This window comes from Lotus japonicus, chromosome 3 (assembly GCF_012489685.1).
Source record: "Lotus japonicus ecotype B-129 chromosome 3, LjGifu_v1.2".
In the NCBI taxonomy this organism is placed as follows: domain Eukaryota; kingdom Viridiplantae; phylum Streptophyta; class Magnoliopsida; order Fabales; family Fabaceae; genus Lotus; species Lotus japonicus.
Genome location: NC_080043.1, coordinates 31,526,425 through 31,552,195, shown reverse-complemented (window position 1 = coordinate 31,552,195; position 25,771 = coordinate 31,526,425). Strand labels below are relative to the sequence as shown.

At 35.4% G+C, this 25,771-nt stretch overlaps 1 protein-coding gene across 1 annotated transcript; it reads right to left on the bottom strand.

Annotated features, from left to right (window-relative positions):
• Window positions 1-19,526: 19,526 nt before the first annotated feature.
• On the bottom strand, window positions 19,527-24,332 carry LOC130749306 (glycerol-3-phosphate 2-O-acyltransferase 6). Its single transcript, XM_057602641.1, has 2 exons — window positions 23,628-24,332; window positions 19,527-20,562 (listed from the first exon to the last, which is right to left on the bottom strand). The coding sequence occupies exons 1-2, from the start codon at window positions 24,246-24,248 to the stop codon at window positions 19,699-19,701; spliced, it is 1,485 nt and encodes a 494-aa protein (XP_057458624.1). The 5' UTR covers window positions 24,249-24,332; the 3' UTR covers window positions 19,527-19,698.
• Window positions 24,333-25,771: the final 1,439 nt, after the last annotated feature.

Genomic DNA, 25,771 nt, shown 5'->3' with positions numbered 1-25,771 from the left:
ACCACAACCCACCACTTTTGTCATCACCACCTCTACCGCCGCCACCACTCTCTCCAGTGCCACAACCTACCAAACGTTGTATAATATTAAAATTTTATCATGTCTTATTCTATTAGGTCTATTACTATCGGACCTTATACCATACAACATACCAAACAGACTCTTAGTTTTTTATTTGCCGCTAAACATGTATGTACCATTACTCTTTTATTGCATTTTTTAATGATATAAGTTTTGTTGGGTTCGTCTACAGTCACGACCAAATATCAGGTTTAGGTTGCTTACGAACCCCGAATAACATAGATCTCACATTGATAATGAGAATTGAATACACATTAATCTTCTGAAAGAAAGTGAAAGTGATATATCCTTATCAACTTAATTAAGACTACTCTTTTATTTAATTATTGATTTTGCTTATGTCATTTTATTGTCTCTTTGTGGTTAGCATGAACAAGACTAAGACTACTGATTGAAATATACCTGTGATATTTCTACATTTAGATCATTTACGAAAAAAGTTAGCACTTGAAAGATTCTCCTAAAGTAATTGTGTCACGAAGACAAAAAATGGCAGAGGAGAGCATATTCTACTGGATATCCGGTTCCCATATTATTTACCATATATATTATTAGTGTATTGATTGTAAGATATGGGCCATAGGAACAATAATTCAATACTTATAAGACGTAAACATATATTTAGTGTGATTTATCTTAAATATCATTAATTCACATAGAATTATATAATGTGATTTAACTCAAACATTACATATACTCATTTAGATACTTCTATTTAGTGTAATGTGAGCGAAAAATCTGAAATTGGCAATTTTTTAAAAAGTTTCATTGTCTTGTCAGCTCTGAACAAGATCCCTTATATCTAGTCTCTCATGTGTTTCGATGTGGATGATGCAGACTTCAAGATCCAGATGTTGTCTATGGATTCGTCAGCTCCTTGCTTTTTCTTCCCGAGTTGTGTGCGTGACCATCTGCTGGGTTTGGAGGACATAAACTTGTAGTGTTTCGAGAATCTACAGCTCTCTAATTAGTCGGTAGCTGTTAGCATCGCCTACATTTTTTTTGATATTAGGCGCACTTTCACCAATGGGGATTCTTTGTTGGGGCAACAAAAGAGGGTGCATTGGTGTCCTCGCTCCTGAATAGCGACAAGGTTAACGTTGATAGGAATGTGATGGGCTCACCGGGGGGGGGGGGGGGGTTGGATGGTTAAATCTGTAGCTTCGTTGGGGAATGGATCTTGAATATCTTCGGTTACTTAGCAGAGCATGATGTTCTCCACTTGGATCTATTGGGTAATTTATCATGGTTTGACTATAGTTTGGGACTTTGGTTATAGAATTGTGGAGTGCCAATCCAATTCTCCGCATGCTGTGGAGTTGGTCTTGATTTTTTCGTCTTGCAGTCCTGTGTATGCGCTACTCATTTGGGACATAAATAATTTGTAGAAGGTGGGCTCATTCAAAGGAACGCCAATGCAGATTTTTTGACTAGCAGATCATCACTTTTCTGAGTTCGATCTTATGGTCTCACCCTTATGGGGATCTAACTTATCTAATTGGACTCTGGTTGATAAAGTAATTACTTCATAAATAAATGACAGTGTAAAACTTTTTTATAGTGTAAAACTTTTTACACCATCCGTGCATATAAATTAATCTCAAAAAACATATTTCCTTTGCCAACCTGTGGTGCGACATTCATGGATTTCATTTTTTCCATGACAACATGGCTTTCCTTGCCAATCTTATGTTGCGGCTCACTAGTTAATTTTTTTCGAGAAGGTGCTGTTGTTACTTGGAAAATATGAAATCGATGCAAGGAAGAGAGAGAGGCATTATGGCCTCACGGGAATGAGATGAGGCTTTTATTTTAACAACAGTATCGAATCGGGCTTCGCTGTATGCATTGAGTCCTTCTAAGCCCATTTGCTAATCAAAATTCAAAATAGCCGAAAAGAACAAAAATATTCATTGACAAAAAAAAAACCAAAATATTCCGTGCATTGAGTCCTTCGAAGCCCATTTTCTTATCAAAAAATAAAAAAAATCCGAAATGGCATTTTTCTGTTTATATTTTTTAATGGTAATTTCTATAGTACCCATTTAAAAGTGTAGGGTTTCAAATTTTTTTTCATATTTTTTCTATAATAAATTTTTTCAAATTTACAATTTAATTATGGTAAAAAATGAACTAAGAGATTACAATACTCCTTTATTTTTCAATGAATACTGAAGCAATGCATGAAGTTTTTTAATTTGATTCCAATTGCTTTTGGGTTAATTCCTTGAGTTAGAAATTGTTAGCCAATATAGTTAGGATTAGTGATGTTTTTTTTGTCAATGTGTTGAGTTTTTTTTTTTACATCAGAAAGATAAAATTGCATCTTTCAGGGAACGATCATTGGACCCTCATCTCCAACCCATATGTCCCTAACTCTTACCACTTGAGCTATCATTTGGGGACTGTTAATGTGATGGGTTAAATGATGGATGTGGCATTAAAAATTTAACATTTAAATATCATTGGACTATTGATCTACCCAATATTTGCTATATTATTTTAAATCGCAAATATTCAAAAGAATATTGAAAGTTTGTGATCTCCACGCTTTAGATGTCGAGTCGTAGGCTTGAGAGGATGTTAAGTCTAACTATAAAGCACATATAAATGTTTGAACAATTGACATCTCTAAACTAGTTTTTAGCATATAATTAGGTCCAACCTGAATTCTGTTAAACACAAACAACAAGAAAGCAAGAGGAGGTTTGGACAATTGACATCTCTAAATGGTGTTGGAAACTAACAAAGCAAGCAAGGGACTATTTAGATTAAGGGCAATAAATATGCAATAATAATAGGTACATCACATATGTTTCTCACAACATTTTTAGCAATCACTAGCAAGACCTCGTTAGGGTTCTTAGCGGTGGAGGCAAGGCAAGGTATGAATTGTTGGTCGAATAGGGCAGAGTCAGAAGTCGTCAGAAGTTTGATTTCTGACATGGGCTTTAGAATTGAGGGATCCACCTAAGAAACTAGTACGCGTCAAGGTAGAGGCTACCCTAGGAATGAGCTGGATGTTGACTTCGAGGGGATGGTAGAGCGTAGATCGAGTTGGCATTGAAGCAGACGACGAAAGGGACATAAGGGTTCCAACTGAGGCAAGGGTCCAATAAAAAGTATTTAAGAGCAATTTGAGTTAATTTGACCTAAGTGAATATTAATGACTAAATTCACGTTTATTAGTTTGAGAGAGTACCAAGGGCAGAGCATCATTGGTAGGGGGAGCCATGGCCACACAAAAAATCTTATAGTTCAAAGTATTTGGGACTGAGTCTATGAATAACACACAAACTAGTGGCTTGACCTGACACAATTCACTTCGATACTTTTTATTGATTATCTACTTTCAAAACTTAATAAAATTGCTCCATCATTAGTTGTGATGACTTATTTTAATTTCTTAAACGAGTCTTTCATTTTTGGGGATCCCAAGCGAACTAATTATCTCTCCAAAATAAAACAATACAATTAAATAATAATAATCGAATGCAAATTGGCATTTATTAGCCTCCAAAAATGTTGGGTTTGAGATTATAACTAACCAATGGCTATTCAAGGTGCAGCATCCAAGTTGGGAAAATATTAAACAAGAATTTCGAATCCTTCTTTGGAAAGGTACCCGAACCAGACACGAAGTAAACTTGCTGAGATCAGAATCTGACATTTCCACGTGCCCACTGCATAATCTCTCATACACAAATAAATGGCCCCTATGGTCCCAAATCCTCCAGTGTGTTGAAGGACCACATACTGGCCTTATTTAATTTAGTCCAACATCATCTCATCCATAAATGGCACCCCTCCAAGTTAGGTTCACCTTGTTGGCTATAATACCATAGCTATTGCAATTTTTGTAACACCACACTTTTCGTTATTAAGTTATTTATTATTTTATTTTAATTATTATTATGCTATATGGTAATTTGATAATTTATGTGATTTAATTACATGATAAGGTCATTAAGTGATTTAATTAGATAATTAAGTGATTATGTGATATAGATAAATAAGGGTTTTAGATTTTATAGTGAGTAGTTGGGAGTGGGACCCATTATAAGACTATTTAAGGGTTAGGAGTGAATTAGAATGAGATAAATCAGAATTAGAGAATTGGAGAAGTTAGCAGATAACACGTGAAAAGCAAGGAGAGGAGAAAAGAGAAGAAAACCTAGAATTTGATCTTCAAGAAGAAAAGGGTCTAGGAGGCTTTGTGCCGGTGTGTAAGGGTTTGAATTTACCTTGTATGATTGTAGTATGACAGAGGTTGAGTTTAACATGAAGGAACCCCCCAAATTCTTTGAAAATTCAGAACTGAGAGACTGTGTTGAGTGTTAACATGTGGTGAGCAAAATTGATTTTGAGCGAAATTGAGGTTCTGGGAAAAATTGGGTTATGTTCTGCCCGTAGATACCCTAACCGTCTGTGCTGTAGAGAGCATAACTCTCTCTACAGAATTCCGAATTGAGTGAAACCAATTTTGCATGAAAGATAACTCATAAGGTTATGTTGGGTAATATTTTCATAATTTTTGGATTTCTGGTTCAGTACCAGAATTATCTGCAAGTTCATTCTGTTTCTGCCCGCAGACACCCTAGCAGCCTGTGTTGTAGAGAGCATAACTCTCTCTATAGAATTTCGAATTGAGTGAAACCAATTTTGTAGGAAATCTAACTCATAGGGTTATATTGGGTAATATTTTCATAATTTTTGGATTGCTGGTTCAATACCAGAATTATCTGCAAGTTCACTCTGTTTCTGCTCGCAGACACCCTAACAGCCTGTGTTGTAGAGTACATAACTCTCTCTATGGAATTCCAAATTGGGTGAAATCAATTTTATATGAAAGCTAACGTATAAGGATATGTTTGGTAAAAGTATCATAATTTTTGGACTTCTCGTTTAGTACCAAAATTATCTGCAAGTTTGCTATGTTTCTGCGTATTTCTGGGATTGATTCTGGAATTGGTTCTGGTAATTGATGTGAGACATTTGATGATTTTGTGTTGCTAGTTTGTCGGTGGAATAGTGAATGATTTGATAATTATATTAAAGAGTTATTTTGTGCAATTTTGGTGTGATTTCCGTTATGGAATCTAGTGAGAAAATATGTTATATATTTGGGGCTGGAGTGGTCTCAAATTGCATGTTTTAATTTATGAGTTTTTGCACGAAATACACTTCATTTAGTCAAGAGGCAACGTGTCGGTTTTCATCGGAAAACTGAGGTTTGTCCCAGAACTGGAGTGGTTCTGGAAGTCTGGAGTGGACTTCATTGGTGGTTAACTGTCTGGAGTGGACGCGGTGATACCGCTAAGGTTAACAATTGGTACCACATGCATACATTAGAGTCTCACACACTAAGTTTCACGTTTTAAGTGGTTTTATGTATTTGGTGATTTGTTGGTGAATTGTTTTGTTGTTATGGTAAAGTCGAATTATTATTCTTCTTAAAGCTTATAATTTTCTGAAACATTAATAAGAATTGTGAAACTGTCTTGAGAGCAAATATTATAATCACTAAGATTTTAAAGAAAAGTTCAAGAGTTTATAAAGCAGAATCTGAATTGTTTACTTGCTCTTTGTTATGCTATATATTATACAATGTAAGTTCTTACCCTTCTGTTGGAATGATGTTCTATGCGACATCACTCAGGTACTGGAGGTAGAGATGTGGCTCATGAGGAGTAACTTCGGAGAGTCTTAGCTTATGTTATTATTATTATTATTATTATTATTATTATTATTATTATAAAAAAGTGTCTTGCTCTGGGTAGATATTTTACGTTACTTTTACACTTCTGTTGAGAGGATTTTATAACCTCTCCTTATGGAAGTTGTTGAATAATTTTCTAAATTACGGCGATGTCGTACTGTTGATGGCCGAAGTGCCTATGAAATTCGGTTTTGAGTATGATGAATTTTATTGGAATATCATGGAAGATAAACCTATTTAAATAAGTGATTTTATGCATCTTAGGATTATCTGGCTGGTTTAGAAATTTTATTGGCAGAAATAATTCATTCTTTGGAAAGCATATGAACTTATAAATTTTCAAACACAATCAGTGTTAATTTTAATGAGTTTTCATGAAGAAGTGTAATACTCCCTTGATATGTTTTTAAACTCTGATAAACGTTTTAAAATAAAACAATGGGAAAAAGGGGGTGTTACAATTTCACTCATGTTTACACTCTTTTTCTAATATTCTTTTTTTAATTGGTCAAAATTTATGTTGGTGTACTAAATTATATATGTTATATTCCTTTTTTTTATGGCATATATATATGTTATATTCCTAATTTAGTGAAAACTACATAAATTCAAACCAATCAAATATAAAACCTTAGAATAAGAGTACCAAAAATAGAATTGCTAGCATTCATCATCACTCAATATCCATGGTATGAATTTTGAGAAGTGAGCAGCTGCACCTTTCTTTTATCAAGTCTTAGGCTTACACGAGTCTAAATCTCTTCCGCTATCGATATTGAATCTGAGTCTTTGGCGGTTTCTAATTTCCATAAAAGTGTTTTTGAGAGTAGTTAGAAAGTTGTTTGTTGGATAGTATGATCTTTTATCACAAAATGTATAACTTTATCTTTTCATTCTTTCTCTATTTTCTTCTATCATACTCAATAACCTACAAAATTTACCATATTTCTCATTTCTTTCTCTTGACTCATATTCTCTCTTCTCACTTTACCAAACAAAACATTAAGACTAAAAGTTATAAGCTCAATCCACTATAAGAAGAAAATAAATTATTTAGAGAAAAATCTACTACCTCTATTCCTTATTAACTATCCACATATAAGAAAAAATATTGTTCATATATTCACTTAGCATTTCAAAAGACCATTAAATGATATTTTTTCAAGTAATTCCCTTGTGGAAACAATAAATGAAGAAAGATAAAATACATCCTAGAAACTAAAATAGGAAAGGAAATAATATTATTTTGAAATTTAACAAAATTAATTGCACTCATTTATATGTGTGTTGTTGGGAAATCCGCAAGTGTACATAATTAACCGGTTTTTATTATCGAACCACAGGGATTGTGAGTGAACAAATTCAGCTTAAGCCTTGAGTTTGAAGGTTTGTTTTATTGAGACAATGATACGTTGAAGTAGTAATGAGGAAAAAGGAAAATAAATTCAGAAATGAAACAAAGATTGAAAACAGAGATTGAAATACTTTGGGTTCTTGCTCAACTAATCAATTTAAGTACATCATCCTATGCACATGAACTCATGAATTCCTCCTTGATGCTATAGCCTAATCAACTACCTATCGATGCCTCGCATAGATAATTTTATCGAAACAAAAGATAAGCCTAATTCCTTGTGTACTTAATCATTTGTATGAAGCATAAAGCATACAATGTTCATGCCAACAAACTCCAACCCTTCTTCTATTCCTAGTAGCAAGCATAGAAGGGGTAATCCCAAATTACTTCCCTAATCTATAACAAACTTTCGTTCAGATTATAGAAAAGCATAAAGCAAGCATGCATTCAAGCTTAGATTGAAATTCAGAAAATGAGATTCAAGGATAGAAGAAGAACATGTGAAATAGAAATTAAGATTATAACTTAAATATGAAAGGTCTTACAAAGAACACAAAAGCAATAGAAGAGATTAGCCAAGGCTAAGAACCTGGATTACAAGCTTGAAAGTTCTCTCACACTCTCCTAGATGTTCCTCTCTTTCTGAGTTTTTCAAAGTATCAAGAGATTACTAAAGATATGAAACAAAAAAACTAAACAACTATTAATAGAGCTTTCAGACGTGTATGGGCGCTCAAGCACTGGGAAAGCATGCTTGTGCGCAAATTACATGAAAAGTTTATGTTGGCTTCAGAGTGCTGATCGCTCAAGCGCTAGTGCTGGGCGCTCGAGCGCCAGCCTTAGATTTTTCTGCTTCATGGCTTCTGTTGAATTGGCGGTCTGGCACCTGAGCGCCACATGCACGCATGGAAACCTCTTGAACTTCAACTTAACTCCACTTCAATGCCTCCTTTAAGCCTTCAAGCCTCAAAACCTTCAATCTTCAGCTGAATTAACCTGAAACCTTGATGCGCAAGCTAAGAAAATATCTAGAAACTCAAATGTTAGTTTTGCACAAAGGCTCCCAAAACAAGTGAAAATTACATAAGACTCCTAAACTTAACTAAAATGCAATAAAAGTCCTCATAAAACTATGAAATTACCAAAACAAAGCAAACACACAAATAAAGATAAAAATGCATGAAACACTACATGGGGCTAAGAAAAAAACTAGCAAAGGAAATACCCTAAAAACTAAGACAAAATCTGGGTCATCATGTGTTTCTTCTCTTTTTTAGACTGTTAATAAGGAACGGTGAAAATAATTTCACCATTATAACTTACTGTTACATTTTTAATGTTAGAGTAAACATTTTAAATTTTTTATTTTGAATAATTGGAAAACTATTTCATAATAAATTACATTATTACGTAATTTGAATTTTATTATATATTTAGAATTCGTTTGGCTAAATAATTTAATTAATTACTTACGACAATAACCGTTTGGATAAAACTTGTATTCAGTTTGTTACATCATTTACAATCAGTTTTCGAATTAATTGTTGCCATATGGATATCACATAATTATGATTAACAGAATTGTTAAACACTGTTATCTTTTAGAAACAACATGTTACGACATCGTTTTTATAGTCATTTGCTCTCTTCACACTGAAACCACTATGAATCCCACCCATCGTCTTCAACCTGTGTCAAACCATACCTTGGTTGACAGTTGCCACTCCCACTATCCTATTTCTGGTGACCACCACTCACAATCACGCATAGTTGAATTGCTATCCTCCATCCGTAGAACCTATACCTTTAACGCGTGAGGAGGTTCTTAAAGGCGCAAAGACAATGGAGACAAACCGAAATGAGGCTCATGGTAGTGATAGGTGGAGCGACATGCAAGAGCATGGAAGTATGAATGGTGGAGAATAGATAATAGAAAAGGTGGCCGGAGCACTATGGACGGAACCATGGTGTGATGGTGAGAAACATTAGGGATCCCAAGACAAGAAACAATGAGCCCAATGGACGAAATTCAAAGGAGAAAGGAACCAAAAATGTCACTTCGTTAAGTAGTAATTTAAAAAATAGTATATGTGTCTATGTTTTATTTGATGACTGGATGTATTGGATATAAGCAACTAGACTTAAGTTTTATCATATAAATATTTATCCATAAGCTAATATGAGAAATTTATTAACTTTAGCTCAAAATATGTTATGGGTAAGCATAAACTCTAATTAACAAGCTAATTTGAATAATGACTTAGTATGAAAGTAATCTCAAAACTGCTGGATGTCAGTGAGTAATTTTTTTTTTCATTTTCAAATGAAATTTTTTCTTCAACATGCAATGCATAAGACTTAACATACTATGAACATTAGCTCAAAGGAAAGAGTTTACAAGTCCTCAGAAACATCAGTAGTTCAAATATATTACAATGATGAAAGGAAATAATCAGCCCAAAATGACCTCCTCTAGACCCATATGTCCGACTACTCCTTGCGTTTCCCATCCACGGAGAACCACACAAAAAGTTATGTGTCGAGGACCTACCTACCCCAAAATACAAACACAGCTGGTCCGACAACTAACACCTTACAACAGTGGGCTTTACCCTCCTATGTACATACTAACACTGCCTACCACCCTATCTGCTTGTCATCGCTCATAAAGTCTGGAACCTCGTGAGAGTCCTCGATGGTGAACACCTTTGTGTCTACGTCAACGATTTCATGTCGTTCAATCATGTCTTGTATCCTAACCACGCCTGTCTCCACATCGATAATATCCATTTCCATAACCCTTTCCTCTACTCGTACCAATGGGTCCACACGGTAGCGACTAGAGGAGGAAGGTGTGAAGAATGGTGAAAGAGATGAGGATGAAGGCTCCCTCTTGAGAACTAGGTGTCTTGAGGAGGAAGGAATAGAGGTCTGGTCGCCGCATGACCCAGCAGCTGGCTCCTGAGGTGTTGTAGGAAATGTAGAGAGTGCCTCAGAAGGATCCTCCTCATAAGAAGTAGGCAGTGTGGGTGGGGGTCTGCCTCTCCTCGGTCCCATGAAAGTAGGTGGACGATTGAAGCTTACTATCATCCGGCGTAGTCTCCCTTGGACCAGGTGTCATTACTCATTGTTCACATCCTCGACCACACGTCTTGTCTAGGTAGCCCCCCTAGAGGCGTAGTCAACCTCCCAGGTCTCAGGCTCATCCCTATCTATCATCTCGTATTAAATTCACCCTGAATGGCAAACTCCCTGAAACTCGTTCTCCAGTATGTTGCAGTTTGTCGAACGTCCGAACACAAACATACAAACAAGGCATGGGAGGGTCAACTTACTAGAATAATGTATAATACATAACAATATGTAATATCGTAACAATAAGTAGCATTACTAAATATGATCAGCATTAACATATATAGGAGCATGTGGTTCAACTAAAACATGTTGTCACACCACAATCTTAGTCTACATAGCAGCACGATAAGTTAGTCGATTGGTATGCTAGTAAGGTAGACGGGGCAAGACAGCGGAATTTGAGATAATCAGAAGTAGCACAAGAAAATGAGGGTTTGAATTGTGTCATCCAAAATATTGGATTTCCAAACAATTAAAGACTTTGTTGATTAAGTTGGTGTCGTTTGGTGCAGCGTAAAAGTGTGAATAAGAGAGGAATCAATGAATATCATCATTTTTATCCTAGTTCACCCCTAGAATGATAAGGCTACGTCCAATCCTTGGCTATACCAAGATTTCACTATACCAGTATCAAGGACTTCTTCATACAAGTATTATTGTCCATGCCTCCTTAGGCATTGTTGAATATTCTTTCACCATTGCCTCTCAGGGCAAATCAAGCATTCTTTTTCCACTGCCTCTTTAGGCATTAACAAGTGTTCTTATGACTTCTCCTTACAAGTATTAGTAGAAATTCTCCTTACAAAGTATGTAGGACTTCTCTTTAAACAATATTTCACAAGATCGTTTACTTCTACATATTTCTCTTCTTCTAAGAGTGATGGTAGATACAATTCAGCCCTTGAATCATAACGTATTTGGAAATGAGGTTTGACTCTAAGACTATACTTTATGTTCTATTACATGAGAGATTTAAATGAAATATTTGACTCTTAGGAAATCTTCTCTTCATGTTGAAGAAGACAATGGTGATGGTATTTTTTGAATTGTGAGCCGAAAGCTTCTCTCTTGTGAGCACTCAAGCTAAGTTGCAAGTCTTCATATCTTCCCTTTATACTTCTGAATCTTCAGAGAGGGAAAGATAACTGTTGGAGCGTGTTCTTCACAAAGCTTCTAGTCGTTGGATCAAACAGTGCTTTTGTGTACTTGATGTTAGTTGCATTAAATGCATTACATTGTTTGATGAATACCTTTTGCTTAAAGGATGTGGTCTGTCAGCTAGTTGGTAGCATAGGTCTAACTTTCTATCTGTGGGTGTGAGGAAATAGCAATTTGATAGTGACACTAAAGTACATTCACATTGTGCATTATACTTTTGTCAGAACATGTGGTCTTGTTTGTGAAGGCTTCTTTAAGAAGCTATTCTGAACTCTTTTCCAACTTGAGCGTAGTATTCAATATTTAGAAACTTCAACTTTCTTTCATGATAAACGTTATTCTTTTCAGACGGTCTGCTTCCATCATTCTTCTGCTTCAATTGTCCTTCATTCCTTCAAACAATCTATCTGCTTCACTCATTCTTCTTTTATTCTTTCTATCGATCATTTAGATCTATATGATAACCTTTGACCTATCGCTTGCAGCTTCTTTCGTATGAAAATGATTTGTCCAGATGAAGCAAAGCTTGACTAAGGTAGAACACAATAGGCTTAGAAGACAAACTTTAATCCATTCCTTGTATCAGAGAAAAAGAGAGAAAACTTTGATAGTGACAATGTTGTACTTGCTTCCTTGATCAACGTGCTTTGTAGAGTATCACGTGATTCTTTGCACTTGACTTTATCCTCAAGAATGTTAGAGAGATATCTTCAATTTCAACATAGTGCCCTTTCTCAAGACATTGTCTTCATTGGTCAGCTTTAAGATAGACGATGCATATCTTCACTGAGTATAGTCTTCTTTTCAGGGAGGCGATATTTGACATTTCTTTGCAAGTGCAGACCTTTCTTCTCTTGAATGGAACGTCTTCTTGCATTGTATTGCACTTTGGACATCAGACGATGAGGGATGTGAGTCATAAGGGTTGTTTCTTGAAAATATAATTCATGTGAAATTTCTTAGTCATTACACTTATACTCTTAAAAATTGTTATCATTCAAAATATGATAAACGATGTATCCAACGTTTGAACTTAACATAATTGTCACTTACTAGGTTGGGCACCTCGTAATGGATTTAACCCACTCTAGTTGACCATACTAACTCGGGTGTCATTTACAACCTAAGCATCGTCAAGTTGATCCAACACACTCTAGTTGAACAAACTGACTTGCGCGTGTCAAAATATCATTGTCGAGTCGATTCAGCCCACTCTAGTTGAACATACTAACTCGCGCGTGCAACTGTATGAATGCATGGTGCATCGTAGTTTGTCAGAAAACGTGACGTCCCCACCGGTTATGCGCCTCGGGCTAACAATCTCATCCTCTACTGTACCCGCAGGTAAAAGTTGGTCATCCGACCGAATTGCTTCAATAAGCAAGGAGTGCCATCTGCACCCTAATGACTTATTTTGTCACAAATTCTCATCCTCTTGATGCCCGCAACTCAGGTTCTCTTCTTTCCTCAAAACTTTGATCGTCGACCTTTCCCGTTTTCAAAGCTCAATTTTAGATCTAAGTCTTCTTCCAAAAGATTCTCTTTATAATTTAAAACGTTATATCTTGGATTAGTTTCATTTCATTATGGAATTTTAATCTCAAAGCTTGAAGTCTTATCTCCTTTTTGTTTCAAAACCTACCATTTCAAAAGATCTCGTCCCTCCCCCCAAGGTATTCTTCCCGAGAAAGTCTCGATCCCCAACGTCAGTAGTAGGTCAGACCTCCCTTCGGATCATACTCGCTATCACTTATAAACACTATGTGTTTACAATCTTTATAATCATAAGATCTCAACATAATTCAACAATTATGGAAGCATACAACATAATCTTAAAACAGTCATACAAGATGACAACCAACAACCCAAAATATGCTTCAACAATATCATCAATCCACATAAGCATGCATCATTTTAGAATCATTAAACAATTACCGATACTTCGACATCTAATCATATTAGCTAGTAAGGTAAGTGGGCCTCACCTTTGTCGATTCTTCTTATTTCTTTGTCCTTACTCGGTTGCTCAAACTCATTGAGTTCCAAACTTGAACGTTTCAACCCTTACACAAAAGCACGATTACTTAGTCACTAAGTAATTGCTCGACTTAAAGCCACTAATTAATACCAAAATTTCTCTAAGCTATAGGAGTGCAACACTTAAACAAATACAAGAAGATTACCTCGAATCGGTAACTTGTTCCAAAACTTATGTTTCAAGTAATCATGTAACAACTAAGCTAATAAAGTTTCACCTTCACACACAAATGCACCAAACATGCTTATGTCCACAAGTGATTATCCTTGTCATGTTCCTAGTGATTTCCAACATTTTCTCCTCTTCTTTTTCTCTATGCGGCCTACATCCTCATGTGTCTAATTGGCACAAAATTCGTTTTTCATTTCATTTCCCACATAAAACACCAATTTAATCCCATGTGAGGTTTATCCATGTATTTTCACATAGCATGTTATCACTTACTTAAAAAACAAGTAACACATAGCATATTCAACATTTCATTGCTAATTTCGACCCAACACTTTCTCGAAATCAACCTAAACATCATGCATCAGTTCTAAGCTTCAAAAACATATTTTTCCTCCCCAAATACAGTCGCACACTCTCGACTACTACAAGGTTTAAGGGTGAGATGACATTTTCTTTCACAAAAAGTTAATTCCGAAGTATCATGCATCACTACCAGTGTCTCAGAAGAGTTTAAAACATGCATATCCTCCTCCTAAGGTTGTTGGATCAAAAAGCCCCAAATTGAAAAGCCCTAATACTCAAAATTGTGATTTTTCCAAAAATTGATTCCACACAACTCAAACTAAAGGTCATATAAGCAATAAGCGTGGATATACTTAGCATTCATTAAGCTCTAAAACACTTTAAAACCCAAAAGTAGCTAACTTTGAGTATTTTACACTTTCATGCATCAACAACCAAATTTCATGAATCTAAGACATAGAAGAGCATTTTGACCTTAGAAATATACTCCCAAGCCTATCAACTCAAAGCTTGAGGCCAATACTAACTTTTTGCTCACAAAGCTTCAAGAAATAGATGAAAAAGAGGATGGGCTATCAACTGAAGAAGATGATGAAGATCCAACCTCCTCAAGCAAACCCGCTCCACAAGCTCTAGAAATCACTCAAAATAACTCAAAGAACTAAGAAGAATCAAGCTTTTTCTTCCTTTATATCGTGTTCTCTCTTCTCGTGGGTTCCTCTCTCTCTTTTTGTGATGAATAATGTTTTTGTTCTTTAAATAGACAAGGAGGGAAAAGATGAGTGGAGGAGAATGCTATTACATTTTTGTCCACTCATTTGGGCCAAGTGTCCCTCCATAAGAGGTTGATACTTGTCCCAGATCCACTTAAATAAGAAAATATCTTGAAGCAACTTGATCCAAGATCTCTCGATACGTTTGACCCATAAAACTTTCTTGCATGAAAAATTTTTCGTTTTCGAAACAAATTCATTGTGAAAAAAGAATCATAATACACAAAACTAAAACTCGAAATGCAGTCCCGAATATTTTTATTTGTGACTCGGAAGTTATCTAAAAAGCCTCCGCGGAGGTTAAGGAAAACTTCCCCGAGTTCCGAAAATAAACTCTATCGATATTACAGTAAAAAATTATGAAATCGAACACCCATTCACAATCAGACCCCTGCCAGGTCTTATTCCCACTTCGATTTAGAATCAGGCTTATTTAGTGTTCTTGCGACGAGAAATCGCCTTTCGAATATTCCGTCTCGTAGTCAGGTTGTGAATGTGATTTGGACATAGCATTTAAAGTGGATATGACTCCATATATACACATGTGTATAAAATATTTTATATCATTTCAGTTGTTAGTTTTAACATACACTTTTCACAACATCCATGCACCAGCACAAAACCCTAGGCGTAAGTCGGAATTTAACTAGTAATAATAACAGTAAAAACCTAGGTCTTACAATCAGCAAGGGAAATGTTGGGGAATGGATACCTCCTTAGGAGACCTTTGAATCTCTCCCACTATCATATAAGTTGTCACAATCCAGTCCCCTGTTTCAGCTTCCTCACTCAGTTGTAAGGGAAGAACTTGACTAAAAATTTCTCAACCAAGTCATCCCAAGAAGTGATACTCCATAGTTCTTGTGATCTCATCTAATCTTGAGTTACATCCCTGAGAGAAAAAGGAAACAACATTAACCTGATAGTGTCTAGGTTCATGTTTTTCCTCAATGTGGAGCAATGTTTGGTTAATTGTTCCAAGTGTGCATGAACTTCTTCATTAGCACTTCAACCATATTGGTTCTAACTAACCAAAGTAGTGAAGTGTGGTGGTATCGGGAAATCAAGAGGAGCATCCTGAGGTACAACAATGCTTCCCTCAAAGTTATAGTCCACACAGGAGCAGTGATGTCCCTCACAGACCTTTGAGCATCTTGCTCCTCCTTGAGTTTTTGTTGTCGTTGCATCAGAGCAGCAACTTAAGCCTCATACTGAGCATCAAACTCAGCACAGAGCCTTGCTTCAATCTATGATGGGATCTCTCCAGCAGCCATGTTTATGGCTTGGATTAATGCTCTTCTCTGTTGGGCTTGTCTACGGTGATATGTGCGATCAATCTCTTCATCATAATGATTTAGGATCAAATGAACCTTGCATATAGCAGCAAAAAGTTAAGAGCACCTATTCCACATATAAAAACTTCAGCAAGAAATTAGCACAACCTAAACAAACAAAACAACCAATAAGAAATTGATTAAACAAACACAATTCCCGAAAACGACATCAAAAACTTGATATGTGTTCCACAAGTGCACGGATTGTTCTAGGTAATATAAAATATGGTTGAACCACAGGGATTGTGTGCATGAACAATTTACAAAAGATTATTGTTGTTAAGTTCAACAAAAATGATTTTATTTTGTGTAAAGACTTGGTAACAAAAACTGATTATAAAAGAGAAACTTGGTTATGATTAAAACTAGCATTCAGGTTTTGCTTCATCAATTCAGGTTATGTTCAAGCTAAGCATGTATCAAACTTATGAAGTTCCATCTATGATGATCTAGCCTTAATCCGTACTTGTTAATGGGCTTACACAAGAAAGCTTTTCGGTTAATTTTAAAGGTCTAATCTCTTAGCACCTATAATAACTAAACTGAAGATAAAGTTCTTATAATCAGGTCACCAGTATAAGTTTCCACCCTTATTTATAGGCAATGGATAAACAAATCAATCTTACCTCATGTCTCTTAATCTATCCCAACTTCCGTCCGTAAATAGAATACGCAATAAACTTGTGTGCACTAAAGCTTGAATAAAAACAGAGAAAAGATTCATAGATTTGAAACCATGTTCATACATAACTTAGAGCCTTAAAAAATAATTAGCAAAATGTCAACATTTCAAGTGCTAAAAGGAATTTAGCCAAGCATAGCAAAGACAAACATAATCTAACCTGAAATAAGCCTTTAAGAAAGATCTAAGAACAACACTTCAAGAATTTGTTCATAAAATCTAAGATAAAAATAAAAGAAACTAAGTTTACTATATATAGAAGAAATTTAATTGACAGGCCACACACTCATGCGTGCCTAGACACTTCAGAAGCCCAACTCACTAACCCTTGCCACCATGAGCATGCGTGAGTGCTTCTTCAACAAGCACTCCTCGCCACTGACCAAGAGCCACGCATGAGTGTGGCTATGCATGGTCATGCGTGTAGAGTATCAGATTTTGCCCTTGTTCAACTTCTTTCAGCTCAACTTCTGGCCTTCAATTCTATCAATGGTCTTCATGGGCTTTCAATCACTTCACTGCAAATTTTTGAAACCTCCCCTTTAGTCTTAACCTTCATCAACCTTTTCTCTTCTTCCATCAAAAGATTCCAACACTTTATTATGAGCATTAAGAAAGGTTGCACACTAAATGCACTCATCAAACACATTTGTAACTTGCAAACATCCAATTAAGCCCAATCAACCAAGAGTTCATATTATAATTCAGCGTATGGGAATGTTGCCACATTTGTTCTCAATTCCTCTAACACACTAGACCATGAATTAAAAGCCAAATAAACAAAATTAAGGACTAAAAAGGAAATAAAGACACTAAATATGATTAAAATGCAAAATCGTGATCAACCAAGAGTTCATATTATAATTCAGCGTATGGGAATGTTGCCACATTTGTTCTCAATTCCTCTAACACACTAGACCATGAATTAAAAGCCAAATAAACAAAATTAAGGACTAAAAAGGAAATAAAGACACTAAATATGATTAAAATGCAAAATCGTGCTGAAAGTGTAGCAATACACAACTAAGCCAAAAAATACTAAATGATACTACAAAAGAAAAAAAACAAGGAATAAAAAGGAAAATTAAACAAGGTAAAAAGACCTTAATATCCATGGTCATCATCTACAGCGACAAATAAAATTATCGTACTCCACCATAAAGAGTACACTTCACTTGGAACTAAACCATCTCAAGAATTTCATTTCTGTTGAAACTAAACCATTTCAAGAGTTTTTTCATGTCAAAACCATACATAAATTTTTTGGTGAAACTTATGTGTTGCCTTTCTCCAGAACTTTATCAGTCATCGACATAACCACGCACCTTGCATCAATGTCAACCAATACACGCTCACTATCATCACATTGCACCAATGTCAACCATGCCCCATGCTTTCACCACACCCCTTGCATCCATGTCGACCAATGTCTCAGTGTCACCTGAGAAATTTTTCTTTACATGCCCACAATACCTTGTGTAATCTTGATTGCATCAGCTAATTCATGACTTATCGCAAGCTTAAATCTCAACTATAAACCATGCACTGGAAGATTCCTAGGAAAGAGAGGATGGTCACAATGGACATGCTTAAATACTAAGTTTTCTTAGCCTGAGCCTTCCAAAAACAACTCTTTCACAGTATAACTCTACTTAAGCACTTTCACAATATCAAACTTCTATTTTATGTGGAAGATCTGACTCTAATGCAACCACAAACCATATTAAGAATGTGATATCCTCCGAACTGAAAGCTCTAATATCACTATTAGAAAATAACATAGCTGAAGAAATAAAACATGCAGAACCGCAATCTACAATAATATTACATGTGAAACTCCAAAACAAGAGAAAAACCACGGGCGTTGTCAAAACTGACAATACGAGAATAAACACTGTTTAAAAATTATTACAACATATAGACTTCACTATCAACCACCTCATGATCCCAGTACACCCACACTTCCTAAAGAAAATATTTAAACAACATTCTCTTACAATACTCTAAAACAAGAGTATAAGAAAAAAATAAAACCAAATATAAACTTAAAGTGTTTCCTGGTGTTTGTACTTGTGTGTTGAAACAAGGAACTTGAGACCTCTTGATATAGTCTTGGACTCTCCCATCCTTCACTATGTTAGGCAATGTGGCCAATTCGTTTTCTTTGACCTTTTTCTTCCTTCATTAACATGAGCAATGCGAGACTTACATCAACACTATGGTAGTAGGGACTAACATGTCTAACGTATTAAAATCTTATAGATTCGAATTTGTAAAAATTTTAGGTTACAGACTGCAAAATGGTTCACTCTTAATTTTGTGATGAATTCATGTGTTTTCCTCTCTTTGAATATCTATATATTTATTTCTTTGTTATAAGTTAAGTACATATAAAGACATCACGACATCACAGTGAGTATAAGACTTTCTGCTCGGATCCAAGCCATTATTGGTGATTTTATCACAAATTTTGTATGTCCTTTTTCTAGGGTGATTTATGTTGCCTCAGATCATATAGTTCCACATACTTTTCTAGCCAAACCATGCCTCGCTGTAACGTACGATCACATTAACTAGTGAAGTGTATTTCATTAACTTTAAGTTACATATATTTAGACACCATTGAAAGCCTCCTAACTAGATTTGTCTGCAAATAAATGGCACTGAAGCAATGCTTTTACTTCTTGTACCTTAGGATCATACACATGGCATTGCAACATCTCAATCAGTACTATATTTTGTCATAAGCTATTAATACATTGTTGCAAAAAACGGTTGAAAATAGATTGCATGACTTACTGTAATTTGTATTTATCAGAATAACAATATACATAAAGTGTTATTTTTATGAGCATAAACACAATCCTTTTTTTATTACTCTGATAATTCTTACCATTTTGAAAACACCTGGTGGAAACCAAAGGGATTTACTTTGTCCCTCTCTATTTCAAGCCTTCTTTTGTGGAACTGTTCCATCTGTTCCTGCAAGCATAGCATACTTGTCCTTCCTTGTCAAATTGGTGCACTCAAACCCAAGAGCACCCGAGAGAACCCTTTGAATGTAATTCGCGACTTCAATTGCGGATTTCCCTCCCTTGCAGGTGAGCTCAGTGGGCAACTGGTTCAAGAAAGTGATCTCATATGTTGGCATGGGATTCATGAACACGAAATAAGGGTCCAGTAGTTTGTAGCCGCGAACTGAGGTCCCATAAAACACACTTTGCTTTGTATTGATGGCGACAGGGACAATTCTGTCTGTTAACTCAGCAAAGAGAGCACTGAACCTCAGAAGAAATGGCTCCCTGCAAGTGGTGCCTTCAGGGCAAATCACCAAGTCCCCTTCCTCGAGTAATCGCTTGATGTTGGCTGCATCTTTCTCTCTTTCCCTCGAGAGCGCCACAGCTTTGATTGGTGAGATTATCTCAGTGAATTTGCTTATGCTGTATGTGACACAGCTGATTTTTCTTCCTAGTGCAACTGCTGTGACCACAGGGTCTAAAACTGTGCGGTGATTGCAAATAAATAGCACTCCACTTTGTCCATTCTTTGGTGGTGGTGGAGGGGTACCTTTCCTTATGACCCTGATTCCAAGAAGCTTGTAGTTGTACCAAGCAAGTCTTTCAGGTAAAGGGATGTTGAGGTAGACCCTTAGGATGGAGAGCACAATGCCAATTGGGATCCATAGGAAGGTTAAGAGGGAAACTAGAGGGGTTGGTCTCTGAACTAATCGACCCTCATGGAAAATAATTGGACTTAGAAGCTTGTTTCTTGGTAGTGGCTCACACTTGTTCCGTGGCACCATGTATCCTTCCTGCAGGGGAAAACAGAGTTAAAAATGATTTCATAAGAAAATTATGGTTAACAAGTTAAAAGGGTTTCCCTCAAAATTAATTCTAACACATAAGTAGCATGTGGTAAATAAAAATATTGAGTATTAGTAATAAAAACATATTTAACGGGTGAATTAATTTTTAACATAGTCCACCATAAAGTTTTCATATTACGAAAAGTGAAATTAATCATGAGTAGTGGGCAGTGGCACTCTCATTGAATTCATAGCTTCTCTTTCACAGTCATGTAACTTTTTAGACCCGGGAAAGCCTCACTAAAAGATGAGCAGTGAAGTTATATTGGGGGTTTGCTGGATGTGGAAAGTTATCATTGCATAGAACTTGGATGTTGTACTGAAATAATTATAATGATCATTTCATGTCATTTGGGAATGTGAAATTGTATTTATCACTTCTTTTATAAATATTTAGAAAGCTCCCCATATTAAATGGTATAGAAAAAAAATACAAATATAAAATTTTAGTGTGATACTGTTATGTATTTATATGAGAGAATTTTCATGTCATATCAAAATTTTCTGTTCTATAGTGTCTCATTATCTATCTTACCAATATTATTATGTCATGTAAATTAAAAAAAACATTAATGTAAGGTTATAAATGTTATATTTACATATTTTATTAATTTACACTTGACAGGACTATACCATTTTGATAATGCATGATCTAGATTCCTTGATGCCATGCATGTTAGTTGTCTATAACATAACTCAGCTCAACAAAAATGTGAGTAAATCAGTGTGTGTTTGGATTTCAGTTTGCAAAATAGAGTTTGAGTGAATGTGGGTTTGCAAAACAAAGTTTGGATCAAAGTGAGTTGGTTGTAATGTGATTTATGTTTAGATATTTTTATTTCAAAATAAAGTTTGAGGTTGAAAGTATGTTAGATGAATGTAGAAGTGACAATTTGTGGAGAGTTGAGATGAAAGTTGGTTTGAGGCTAAAAAGGAGTTGGGTGAATGTGATTTTTAATTTACCAAATATAGTAGCACAAAGTTACATAAGACCCGAAAGTACATTTGGATGCTCCAACCGTAAAACAAACACACTCTTAGTAATATAACAAAAACTGATCAATGATAAACAGAGTAAGGTAAATTAGGGGATGTCATCATAAGGAATGTGCTTTCTATTTTCATGATGAGAAACATATCAGGGAAATGGTAAACTACACTTTTTCATGCATTTTAGATGAGGTACGATTAGTGAGGCTTAGATTGAGTAATAGAAATTGGTTGGACATGAGGAACTGATGGGAACGTGTCAGAGGTTCTGAAACTGAATTGAATTTCGTTTACTTGAAAGAGGAACCAATTGGGGATGTTATAACCTCTACTAATTATTAGTTGTATTTAAAGCCACAAAGTTAGGATCATGACTCAATATTACAAGAGAACTGAAAAAATGGGCCATTAATGAACAAGTGGGGACCACTACAAAAGTTGAGGCTAGTAAATATCGAAAAAGACGGGTATGGCAACAAACTACGAATCAAAATCTTTTGTTCCAAAATAGTAGTAGTGTTTTATTTGTTCTCGCACGAATGAAATTGCACTATATCAATTAAAAATCAGTAAGATTATTAATGTTTGAGTTATGTAAATGATAGGAGTGGTCTAAATGACCCATGATAAAGTATTATCCAATCACATTAGAGATAAATAAGTTAGAAATAAATTAATAAATAAAATATAGAAATTCCAACTCACTTATCTTTAATGTGATTGAATGATGAGCTATTTAAGTCAAACTTTATGATGGGTCATTTAGACAACCCAAATGATAGTAGAAAAATTTGGATTAAATCACTTAAATTGTAGATGAATCAACGATATTTAGATAAGTGAATTGGAAATTTTATTTCCCTTGAATATTATTGGACTACTTAAGACTAAGGTAATTTAATTTTTTTCAAAAATTGTCTATATAAATCCATAAATATTATATTTATATATTTTATAATTGATATGTTACGATTTCATGAGTTAAGACAAGAAATAAGAGAAATTTGCGGATAGAGGATTTAAATCCACAAACAACAAGGGTGGAGTTATGTACCAAATTCCATGAGAGAAAAATATACACGAAAAGTCCAAAAGAGACCCAAGCCTAGGAAGTGAGGTGCATGATAAATGGATGAAAACAATGTTTCTCATGATCATTAAGGCTCCCACCAAACGTGAACGGATTAGGGGCAATATAGTAACTAATCTCAACGATCTCTACTGTAGGTGGGCTCTATGGAGCAAAGAAACAGCTCACAGAACTTAATCACCGCCCCCCTTCTACCAAAATAGAAAGGTGAAAAAGTATGATTGAAAACAACACGAGTTTGTGCATATAGTGAGTTAGGTGAGAACCCTAAAAAAAGTTAAATTTGATCATTTGATCATCACATCAATATTGATTGAACATGCGAAAATTAACCATTTTGATCTTTGACACTCTAACACACACATTTAAGTCATTCCCAATATACCAACACAGTGTAATTCATAATCAAACACCTCAATTTTATAACATTTTTTTTACTACCAATCCATTTTTTAGAGTAAAAAAATATCATAAAAGTGAGTGCAAAAAATACTATTTTCCAATTAGCGTACGTATATGAGATGTGTCCGTTATCTACTAGTGAGAATTTTCTTTTTCCTATAAGATTAAAACAGCTAAATTACTATGAAGGGTCAACAGATTAAAAATTATTTTATAGTATTATTTAAAATTATCATGTAACTTTAGACATAACTCCATATTTTATTTTAATTTTGACAATATTCCTCTCATTGTCACATTTCATAATCTTCACAAATACTCTTCTTAATCTTAGATAAGGAAGTATATCCTTATACAGTATATATCTATATAGCAAATAGTAGTTTAATGTAAGATTAATGCTATGTTTTGATACTTTGGTAAGAGTACAAATAAACGTAACACTCATATTAATCAATAGATTGAATTAAAAATCTATTTATGTAACACTTCACTAGTATTCAAAACATATTAAATTGTATATACGAACCTTGCAAAGTGACATGAAGTCATGGTCACTAAGACTGTCTCCCAGTCCCAAATCAGGCAAGTCAGGACCAAATTCCTTGACAAGTGCTGCTTTCTTGTGCTCACCAACAAGCACTCCACGCGCCGTAACGAACCCGGTCGCCCTCCCGGATTTCGTCGTCTCGAGCTCGGTCCCGATCACCGTATCCGCCCCAAGAAACGTCTTCACGAACGGCTCCACCATCAACCTTGGGCTGGCCGTGACAATGTACCGCTTCCCACACGAGCTGAACACCCGCCACGCCTCCGGGTGCACGTCGTCAGCGTAGAACCGCGGCAGCACGGACCTGGACACGATCTCGATGTCCTTAACCTTCAGCCCGGCGAAGGCGATGAAGATCAGCGTCTTGATGGCGATGGTTTCAGAGACAAAGAGGTACGTGAAGTAGACAAAAGGGACGGAGGTGAGGAGGATCAGCGCTCGCAGAATTGAACCGGCTTCGAGGGCTATGAGCATGTAGTAAGGGAAAGCGCTTCGCGACACGAGAAGCGTGCCGTCTAAGTCTGAGGCAACGGTTTGGTTTGATCTGTCTTTGGCGCTGCTGCATTTTGTGATTGGTTCGAAACAAGGAAATGCTCCCATGACTATAAGAGAAAAGAGAGAGAAAGAGAGGGAGAGAGAGATTTGATTTTGGTGAGAAATGTTATGAAGAGAGAGAGGGTGAAGGGGGGTTTATAAAAGGATGAAGGAGGGTGGGGTGATGTTGGTGAACTATTTTGAGAAAGAAATATGATTAATATTTAAAAATATATGAGTGGCACACAGGAATCATCATATATATGTTTACTATTTTATTTCTTTTCATTTCAGAATGATGAGTTTGGAATTTGGAAGAGTGAGTTGGACATGAAGTGTTTGTGCAATTGTGTGTATGTGTGTGTGTTTTTGGCGTGTATGATCGGGCAGTTGTGAGGGGTTTATGGGTGGTTGAAGGTGGATACCAACAGCTGCGTTTCATTCAATTCGAGCCTACTTTTTAGTTTGTTTCTTGACGCCGGCCTTTGCTGCCTAATAAAGCCAAGACTCAGTCTGTGTTGTTCATTTCACTAACCTCTTGGGTTAAATAATATTGTAAGTGGATAACTTTATTAGTGTAAACCTGTGACTGAGAACACATGTGATCACGTCAATGTTACTCATGTTACATTAGTTGTAAACTTTTTATTATAAATTCTAATTTATAAATCTATCAATTTTTATTACACTTGAATAAGAGATATAAGACTGCCTAATTAAGCAAGACTTAACAAAACTGTTTGCAACAACTATTTTAAAATTTACTTTTTATTAAATTCTAATTTATAAATATATTAATTTTTATTACACTATTGATTATTAGAAATAGTCCATGAATGATAGTTTAAGTGGTAAGAGTTTGATGACATATAGGTTGGAGAAGGAAAAGTCCAAGGATCAATTATTAGAGGGTGCAATTTATCTTTCCGATATATCAGAAGAATGAACGTAATACTCCCTCTATTCCAAAATGGTTGTTGTTTAAGGAAAGACACGCAGTTTAAGAGTTCATTACTCGATATAAAATTTGGTTAAAACACCCCTATTTAAAGTTGAATTTTATTAAAGAGAGAGAATGATGGTCATTGGTTAAGTGATTGGTGAGAATTGTCATTGGTAAGAATTAGAGATGATAGGTGAGAGATACAATATATATTAAATGATAGTATATGTGGAAGAAGACATGTGATAAATAGTCTTAAAATCTTAAAATAATAATAATTTTACAAAATACTAGTGTTTCTTTACCCATGAGTTGCACGGGGAATACATGTATTGTACGTATTTGATACATCAATTAATACCTTGATTATTAAAAATATATTAAACAACAGATGAAATAGAAGAGTCTGAAATCGTAAGTAAAGTGGACAAAAAGACTTCTCTTCTGAGCCTGATTGAGATCAACAGAAACTCGTTTGATCTCGAGAAATGAATTTGGACTACACCTTAATCTAAATTCATTCCTCGGTTTCTGTGTTTTCTTTCCTCCCACTTTCCCCTCTCCAACCGAACAAACCCTTAGTGTACTCATCGTTGCTGAGGGCACCAACTTCACAAATAGAGTCTATTGGTGGACTATCGGGTTG